A 10,075-nucleotide genomic window follows, 5' to 3' on the forward strand; every position below is an offset into this window, starting at 1 on the left:
CTTTAGTTTTATGCACTAGATTTAATCAAGTTCGGTCCCTTTGGAACCGTAGCCAAATTACCCAACATTTTGGTTTATTGATGTTCGTGGCATAAGGAAACAGGCAATAAAGCACTACACCTTAATTGAATTGCCAAAGTGCCAGGTGCACGTGGAACCGATCGCGCAACGTTCGCGCCAAAGGTTAAATGAACATCTTTTCCTCCGACAACCGTTCGATATCTGCAGTTGGATCAGTGCATAGAGAGTGTTCCATTAAAAGTTTAAACAAAATCAAACATCCGCATACCATTCCCTTTCCTCGATGGGTTCAAGCCCTCCAAACCAACGGACGGAATCGAGCATGAAAAGTAATCGCATGCAATTCCCATTCAAAATGCACCCGTGCCCGATCGACGGGCGCAATGCGGAAGGGACGTTAAGTGAAATTTCATTCAACTATGGCTTCGCAAGACATGGGAGGCATTTAAAAAAAACACCAGCGGACATCAAAGCTGCGAGTACCGGGTGCAACTACCACTAAGTCCACGCCGAGTGCTGGGTGTAATGTGATGTGCAATGAGTGGACGCGCGTTAAAATGCGGTGGGTCAACGTCGTGACCTGCACAATGATGCAAGCGTGTGGGCGGCAGGAACATTGTTTTCTAAGCAACTACCAGGACGTTCGCGAAGTATATCTTCCACCTGCAACAAGCGCACGACGCTGGAATTACATCTCAACTGTCCGTAGAGAGTTTCAAATTTCGGTTATCTCAGCGAAAGTTTCACTAAAATATAAAGTAAATAAAAGGTTTCAATGCACTCACTACACTTTCAATAAAACCTCAACAAACTCACGATTGAAAAAAGTAGAGAATCACCGACTCGGTGTTATTGGTAGTCTTGTCGAACTTAATATCTAGATTCTAGAACATGCCAAGATTTACTGCCTCACTTTCGTCGACTCGTGATGGCTCAATCTAAATCAATCAAGATGAAATTTCAGTCACGAGAGCACCTACCAACTTATCGTCCGAGTCATCCAACGATCGAGAAATACGTAATGGTAGCAAACCGAGCTGCCGCAAAAGAAGGGGAAGCAATTACAGGATCGAAAGAAACCAAATTGAGCCGATACAGCGAGAACCTCAATCGGCCAGCCGATCGAGATGCGGTTCAGCGATACGGTAGTCCGATCTTCAAACCCATCGTCCATATGAGATATCCGGAGCGAAGATCGTGTCGGTCAGAATGCAAGCAAACGAAAGCAAGCCTCCGTGCACCGAATCAAATGCGTTCGGCAAACCTGTTCCGCGATCGATGGATTGCATTTCAACAACTAATAAATAGTAGCCGTGACGAAGACGATCGACGCGATAGCGATCATTACCGGCCATTCTCGGAACTTTTGCCATGGCGAATCTGGGGCAGTTTTATAGCATCAGAACACGCACCGCATCGGATTAAGATTTGGTTTGCCGAGTATTCCTTTGTGCTTCTTGGTGAAACCGTTAGCTTTTATCGGAACGTCACGATTTGGTTATGTTTGTTAAACCCGGTGACATTCATTACATGAGAATATTAGATGCTCTTCAATTTTCTTCTATACATTCCATTAATGTGATCATCTTATTATATCTCGCGAAAGGTCTACTAAAGTTAAAGGTTTACCTGACAATGTAATATGGAAAACTCAATTTCATCCACACTAACACTTTTTAAACTCTACTCTAAAGCCTTTTTACCACAGCAAACCTACGTCGGCCGACGGTAGCATTCCGAAAGAGCGTCTCTCGACCGACGATAATGAGACAGCGCCCAGTTTAGATAGTCCTACCCATCCCGTTACATACCGCTTTCGAACTCCAAAGCCCGGCGACTTAACTCGCCATTTTAAATATTGAAGCACAACGCTTTTCCTTCGTTTAATCGCATTCGTTCTACAACGCCAGATTTGTGGCCATAGAAACGTCCGTTTTTCGAAAGTGGGGCCGGTATACGGGAGCGTCCAGGCCGTGCCACTAGTGCCGTTGCAATATGACTGCAGTTTGGATTAAGGCTGACAGGCTGAGAAGTTTTACTAATTGATTACGGGGTAGGTCCCGCGGATTGGTAGCACGTTTGGTGGCAGATCGTTTGGCGTTCGCCGTCAGGTGAACAAAGTGCACGGATTTCGAAACGCTACACTGCTACGATGTTGCTGACTGTGCGCAGGTTTACACGGAAAAGCATGTGACGGCCAATGCGGATAGTGTTTAAATTATTTCAATGGAAAGGTCATCGGTAATATAAGCCTTTCCGGACGGTTCTTCTGTGGTTGCGAATAACTTTTGGGCAACAGATATGGTATTTACTATTTATTCACTTCTACTGACTCACGTCAAACATCATGAGGACCATACGTTAGTTAACGTTTGTGGTTTACAAAAATAGTTTACCAAATGTTTTGTTAGTTTTCTCACTTAACTGGGTTTAAATAACATGAAGATAAATATTTACCAGTCTGTCAACCTTTCATCCAGTCAAGAAAACTTTAATCACACATTCCTTAGCATACGATCGGCTTCGGTAAAAGATATTGCACTTTGACTTTACAACACTTTGACTACACTCTTCTCACCTTAAATAGAAATATTATAAAAAGTATCGCAATAGAAAACAAAACGAAAATATAATGATGTACAGCAAATTTACAACCATTTAACACACAAGGGTAATATCAATATCGAACAAACGATCCGTTTACCGCACAGCGGATTGCATCCATTTGCTTTTCCCCAGGCCGACTCCAGGCGGCCCATGTTCTCTTATCTTCCGGAACCTGAAAAGTGTGGGTGGAAATGGTTGTTTTCATTCCGAGAGCCTGATCCATGGCAATTATTCATGCCTTTAATTTAATTACCTGTGGATCTGGGTGGTGACTCGCGGTTAGGAAGGATTGGAAGCGAGGCAAGAGCTAGCGCATCGGCTTGAAAAGGAAACTGGAGGCCAGATCCCGATAGGTGGCTTCTTTGTTACGGTTGCACTGAATCCGTGCCACGTCCCGCAAGCCCGAGCTAGTCCCTGCCGGTGGATCGTGTTGCAGCTTGCGCTTCCTGTTCTTGCCCCTTGTGTTGCCGTTTGGCGGGCTTCCGAAGAAGTTCCAGATCGTAAGCGTTTCGTCATGGCCGATGCTCGCTGCGGGGAGAGACGTTGAAAAGAGATTATCAACAGAGCGATCCTCTAAGCTTCCCTTAAACGTACCGAGCTGCTTTCCATCGGGACTCCAGAGCAGATGCACTATGGATTCTTCGTGATTGCGCAACACATCAACCACGCGATCCATCGAGGCCAGCACGACTATTTCGGGCTGCTTATCGTCGTCTGCAAAGAACGGTAAGAAAATGGATCATACGGTACAACTCTAAGCTCTCTCTTCACTCTCTCCTCATCGATACATCGCCTTTTCCCTCATTGTGAGCGAATTTATTAAATTTGTATCATTAAAAATGTATGTCGAGCGCACAGAAAGCTACATCCTGCGATCTTACCGCGACCTCCCGATGAAATGACCACGCTTACAATCGCCTGTACTAGACGTGGTTTTGCTAACAAATGTTGTTAGCGTTTCCTGTATCAATATCAATAATTACGGGAGGGAAACTCATCGCCAGGACGCACTGATCATGATTATTAGTATTATTACATTGCATGTTGGACACCGAGATTTTCACTCCGAGAAAGAACAGATATGAGTACATGCCACACGTGGTGTGTTTTTTTTCGCTCGCAAAGTCATTACTAGAAAGGAAATTTACTCAAGAAAAAATACATAAGTTCCCCTTACACAAGTTACGCTCGAAGACTGACAGCAACATGCTTTACTTCGACGCTCGAATGTAAGGTTGATGATTGAACGAATTCGATAATAATTCATACAAATTTTCCAAAGGTATCTCGTTGCGACTAACACCTCATCGGGACACATCCCATTCGTGAACGTGAACGTTCTTGGACCCAACACCGTGTGCCAGCCAGCATCGAGAGATCGCATCGCGTAATGGCGTTTAATTACTACCTACCAGCGTACGTGAAGCACACGACCAGCTCGCCGGAAACCTTATTGAACGAAAGCGCCGTCACGATGCAATCGGGCTCCTCGCGTCGATAGTACGACACTACCTGGCGGCTCGCGACGTGATGCAGCGAAATCAGGACCGGCTCGCTGTCGGCTAATAAAATAAAAACATCCTGTTTAGTGAAAACCGCTTGGCGAACGTCCCCTGAAACGGTCACCCGAGCTCACCGATAACGATCTCGTCCTCACGCCAAGGGTGCCAATCGAAGAAGACGAACGACGCGATCATGTGCTTGATCACCGCGAGCTGGCCCGCGCTCCAGCTCCAGATGTACACCTCGCCGTCCAAATCGCCCGTGGCCAGGTACTTGAACCCGCAGGAGAACTTTATCATCAGAATCAGACTGTTGTGGGCGGGATACTCGACGGATCGGTGGTTCGTGCCATCACCACTGCCCGTCTGCACGTCCACCACCGAGAGCATTCCGCACGCGAACCCGCACACCACGTACCGCCCGCTGCCGTCCCACGTCAGACAGGTCAGGAGCACCTCACTACCCTCGACGATCTTCACCACGCCGTGCTTCCCGAACTGCTCGCTGCGGACCTCCAGGATGTCAAGGATCGCCCGGTCCATGAAGTACATCGCGATCGCCAGCCGGTCGCCGGTCGGATTGAACGCGATGGCGGTCGCGTGCTGAAAGCCCAGTCCGATCGTCACGTCCGTGTTGGGCTCCCAAATCACCAGCTTCTTGTTGAAGATGGCAGCGATCTGGCCCCCACTCGACCAGTCGATAATCTTCTGGTAGTGCCGCTTGATGTTGGGCAGATCGTGCACGGCCTCAATGAACGCCATCGGCTTCAGCCGCGGATTACAGCTCCAGTCCAGCTTCTGGCGGTTCGGATGCGCCGGTCGAGTGACCCACTCCAGGTTCGTCCGGATGGCCAACGGGTTGGACACGCGTCGGCATGTGGAACGTGAAAATCTTGTTACGGGATGGAACTAGCTCGAAGAGCTCCTTCAGTACAGTCGTGTAGTGGTGATGCCTCCAGAATCCACACACGTCCTTCTGAAACAAAGTGGGAATGTTAAACAAAATCACGTAGCGGAAAAATCCGATATAACGTACCATCTTGATCGGATCTGTAACGTTTTCCAGCTTACTATCTTCTACGAACTGGCTCGAGCGCCGAAGTGCATAACGTCGGGGAATGAACCTGTCGCCGAAAGAATTCGGTACATACTCTATGGGCGCAAGGATCTGCAGGAGAACAAAATACATTCAAGGAGTGGTTTAACAAATTCCTTTATGAAACAATCCTTTTTTGATCGTAGGCACAACGTCTGAGCGTGTGAACTAAAGACTCCAATTTATTACCAAATAGAGAAGCCGTGATCTTTTAATTTAATCTTTCCTAACAGGCAGTGTCACATTACTCGACATATTGCCACATTCCGTGCAGTATTGTTGCAGCGTGCGGAAATCTCTTTGGTCCCGCAAACGGCATGCGTGATAGAATTGGATGGAGTGGACATCGTGCGCTCATAAATTATGTTTTCCAACGGGGGACACTCAAATGTGTGTGTGGTGCGCTATTTTTGCACCGGTCGACCGGGCTTTGATCGGCATTCCCGCTTTCGACGAACCACCGAGCCAACGAGCACGTGCCCTGGGAGGGTTGTTTTCGGTCCGTGGTTTACGGTGCTAATTTATGACGACTTATGCTGGGAGACTTTGAACACACGACCTGAACTGCGGTTTATAACCGAACACAGTTTCTCGATTAACAGGTTGTGAAAATAAGTACAAAAACCTGTTGTAATGTGCAAATCTATTCATGGGAACATTCGCGATGACCTTTAAAATTGAACTCATTCGTCAAAAGTTAAGGAAAAGATAAGCATAAATAAACATAAATAAAAGCGATTAATCCACCTGCAAACATATATAAAAGAAATAAATATCATTTGGGTAAACATTTCCGCTTTAACACTAGAACTACCGAACCTGTCATTTTGACTGGTCAGGTACTTTTTCAATCACATTTATTTCTTAAGGCTGAACAATTCTACCAAATGTTAATGCATAACTTTCACACATCCAATGGAATATTGATTTTTATGTATTCAAAAATAAAATTTTCTTTTTAATATTGAAAATAATTTGCGCTAAAGTTTCGAGCGGAAAAACCGCGGTAGTTCTAGTGTTAACAAAACGTTGAGGTCGTTGAAGTCTTTCGTACCGTTTTACAAGCGACGAACCCCAGTCTGTCACTCTTCTACAAACTTCTTCAATGGTTTTTTTTAAAATGGTCCATTCATTGGCTCATTAGTCAAAAACTAAGAATCATTTTTTGACAAGCATAAATGTTGCGTACGACAGTAGAGAAAGTTAAACCATTGATGGTTCTAGTTGCCGAAACACATATCACGGAATTTGAAGCTTTTGATCAGTTTCACATACCAGGATACCGTGTCGAATCTTGTTTGTCTAACTCGCGACATACTGGAGGAGTTGCAATATATGCCAGAGATTCGGTTGTTTTCAAAGTTTTATTAAATGAAATGAAAGAGGGCAACTGGTTTTTGGGTATTGCGGTTGCTCGCGGTGTGACAGCGGCGAACTATGGAGTTGTTTATCATTCACCTAGTTCTAGTGACTCTGGGTTCGTGGGTGTTTTGGAGGGGTGGCTGGACAGATTCATCGATTTCAATAAACGTAATATTGTGGTTGGTGACTTTAATATCGATTGGTTGAACACTGAAAAGTCGGTTCCCTTAAAAAGAGCAATGGAAGCAGTCAACTTGAAACAACTGGTTAACCAGCCGACTCGCATCACGAGGCTGAGTAGAACCCTGATCGATCATGTATATTGCAATTTTGAGTCTTTGTCAGTTACTACGGTGTCGGCTCTCAAGATAACTGACCACGAGACTCTAGGGTTGAGCCTTCGTAATGAGCATTCCAGCATAGTCCAAAAGCGTATTTCTTGTTTGACCGGATACTCCAAACCACCTCTTTGCAATCTCGTTAGAGAGGGTTTGCAGAGTACAATTTCTGGTTTTAACGAAACGGCTAAAGTATTGTGGGATACTCTGGAAAATGCCATGAAAACCTTCACAGTGGACCGAACTATTGCCTGTAGGGATTCAAACAAGTGGTATAACACAGATCTAGCAAGGCTTAAGAGCAGAAGGGACTGTGCCTATGCCAAGTTCTTAAGGACAAACATTTCTCAGCAGTGGTGGGAATACACCGCTTTGAGGAATGAATATACACAACGTCTGAAAGAAACAAGGCAACAATTTTTTAGCAACCAGATTAGGGACCACCAAGGTAATAGCAGGGAACTGTGGAAAATCCTCAAGTCTATGCTGAAGCCAGAGGATAAGCCTGGTTTAAGTGTAACATTTGAAGGATGCGCCATTTTTGAGGAAAGCACCATTGCTGAAAGATTTAACACTTTTTTTGTTAATAGTGTCAACTCTATTCATCAAAGTATTCCTTCCGTGGCTGAACCTTTGGCATTGAGACCAAATAGTAACCCAAGACAACAATTCAGGTTCGAACCAATATCGATTGAAAAGCTCAAATCGATTTGTTTTAGCTTAGAGAACAAGGCTGGAATTAGCAAAGTGAATGCTCAGGTACTGCGTGACTGTTTCCATGTAGTTGGGGGGGTCCTTCTTTCACTGATCAACCAATCATTGGAGGAGGGTATTTTTCCTGACTCGTGGAGGGAGTCTCTAGTAGTGCCAATTCCTAAAGTGTCAGGAGCCACCAATGCGGAAGAGTTTCGTCCGATTAACATGCTTCATATACTTGAAAAGGTGTTGGAACTTGTTGTCAAACAACAACTTGTCCAGTATCTTGACAGGAATAACTTGCTGGTGGAGGAACAGTCGGGCTATAGAGAAGGACATTCTTGTGAATCTGCGCTGAACCTTTTATTAGCTAAGTGGAAGGAGTTAATGGAGCGAAAACAACCGATTGTTGCAGTGTTCTTGGATTTGAAACGGGCGTTTGAAACGATATCGCGACCTTTGTTACTGGAAACAATCAAAAGGTTCGGTATCGATGGAGTTGAGTTCGAATGGTTCACATCTTATCTCAGTGGAAGAACGCAACGAACAATTTTCATGAACTGTTGTTCAAACCCTGTCGAAAACACCCTTGGGGTTCCACAAGGAAGTGTTCTTGGTCCAGTGTTGTTTATTATGTATATAAACGACATGAAAAAGGTTTTACAGTCATGTGAAATCAATCTTTTTGCGGACGATACAGTCTTGTTTGTCTCGCGGAAAGATTTAAAACAGACCAAGGAGCTTTTGAATGTCGATTTAGATGCCTTAGATGGTTGGTTAAAATACAAGAAATTGGCCTTAAACATCAAGAAGACCAAATTCATGGTATTGTCTTCGAGACAAATTACTGACCAATCAGCTATTGTCATCAATCAGGAACCAATCGACAGAGTCTCCCAGATAAAATATCTGGGAGTTATATTAGACGAAAAACTGTCTTTTGGGCCTCATATTGACAATGTTACCTCAAAAGTGGCAAAAAAGTGTGGTGTGATTAGTAGATTGGGCAACAATCTGAATTTTTTCGGAAAAGTTCAGCTCTACAAATCGTTAATAGCACCGCACTTTGATTTCTGTGCATCAATTTTATTTCTCGGCAATCAAACACAGTTACAGAGACTGTAGAGGTTGCAAAACAGAGTCATGCGAATGATTTTGTGTTGCGGCTGGTATACTCCTTCGGTTGTTATGCTCGACGTCTTACAGTGGATGTCGGTCAAGCAGCGGATAGTGTTCCAAACTGTAGTCTTTGTGTACAAAATTTTGAAAGGCCTGGTACCAACGTATTTGGGGGAAAGGATAGTGGTTGGGTCTGACGTGCATCGGTATAACACTCGTAGTGCCGGTGAGCCGAGACTTCCCAGCTATCTGTCTGGAAACGCCCGAAATTCGTTGTTTTTTAAAGGAGTACAATGGTACAACAGGATGCCGAGAGAGATTAAACAAGCGCGAAATCTAAGGGAGTTCAAACGCCTATGCGCCGTATACGTGAAGCAGGTGGTCTGACGCTGTGCTTGTAATGTATTTAGTAAATGTTGTAGTTTTTGAGCCCCGTAGTATTGCATTTGTCAACACGGTCTTTGACTATGGTGATGATGAGTAAAAAAATGAACAGGGACTTTTTATTTTTATTATTTAATTTAACTTAATAGAATGAATGAGTCTACATAGTTTTGAGACACGCGCGCGTAAATGAGGACAATTGGTGGACATGGCTGTACGAAAAGAACTAGTAGTATCTACACATCTCGCTGTAGTTGGGTCCCTTTCTGTTCTTGATAGTGGCACCACATTATCAACCAATGGTAATTGGCGGTGTGAACTACAAACAGAGCAGAAATACCCTTTTACACTCCGGAAGGTGGTGCCTCGTTACCTTGGGGGACTCGGCGATTTGCCTTTCGAGGTGATTGCTCGGGACCGTTGTATGCAAGGAACAAGATCAGGTCCCTTAAGTAGTACTGGTGGGTTTCACCACACTATCAACCATTGATAGCTGGCGGTGTTAACCAAATCTGTGCGAAAATACCTGCCCTACTCCGGAAAGTGGTCCCCTTTTGCTAGTTGGGAAATCTAAGATGTACCTCTTTGTGCAATTGATGGCGACCGTTGTATGAATGGAGCAGAGATGGATGCGATTGTTCTGGAGAGTAATGCCCCAATGCCCCCTCTCGTTTGATGATTTATATTAAATATCGCAAGATACTTTCGTCCCTCTCAAACCTATGTAGGGGTAAGCGGTGGGACTCATCATCATCATTAAATAAAAGTGAAAGTGCTAATCATCTTTCAAACATAAAAATAAATTTTTAAATAAATAGCATTTTGGTGACCATTTTCGCTTAAATAAAACGTTCAAGTCGTTGAAGTCTTTCGTACCGTTTTACAAGCGACGAACCCCAGTCTGTCACTCTTCTACCTTCTCCAACAAAAAACACACACGCACACATTCC

At 44.4% G+C, this 10,075-nt stretch overlaps 1 protein-coding gene across 1 annotated transcript; it reads right to left on the bottom strand.

Annotated features, from left to right (window-relative positions):
• Positions 1-2,935: 2,935 nt before the first annotated feature.
• Positions 2,936-4,892, bottom strand: LOC131267288 (protein cortex-like). Its single transcript, XM_058270132.1, has 4 exons — positions 4,265-4,892; positions 4,041-4,190; positions 3,223-3,342; positions 2,936-3,156 (listed from the first exon to the last, which is right to left on the bottom strand). The coding sequence occupies exons 1-4, from the start codon at positions 4,890-4,892 to the stop codon at positions 2,936-2,938; spliced, it is 1,119 nt and encodes a 372-aa protein (XP_058126115.1).
• Between the last annotated feature and the right edge of the window lie 5,183 nt (positions 4,893-10,075).

The sequence above is a fragment of the Anopheles coustani genome, chromosome 3 (genome assembly GCF_943734705.1).
Source record: "Anopheles coustani chromosome 3, idAnoCousDA_361_x.2, whole genome shotgun sequence".
Lineage (NCBI taxonomy): Eukaryota > Metazoa > Arthropoda > Insecta > Diptera > Culicidae > Anopheles > Anopheles coustani.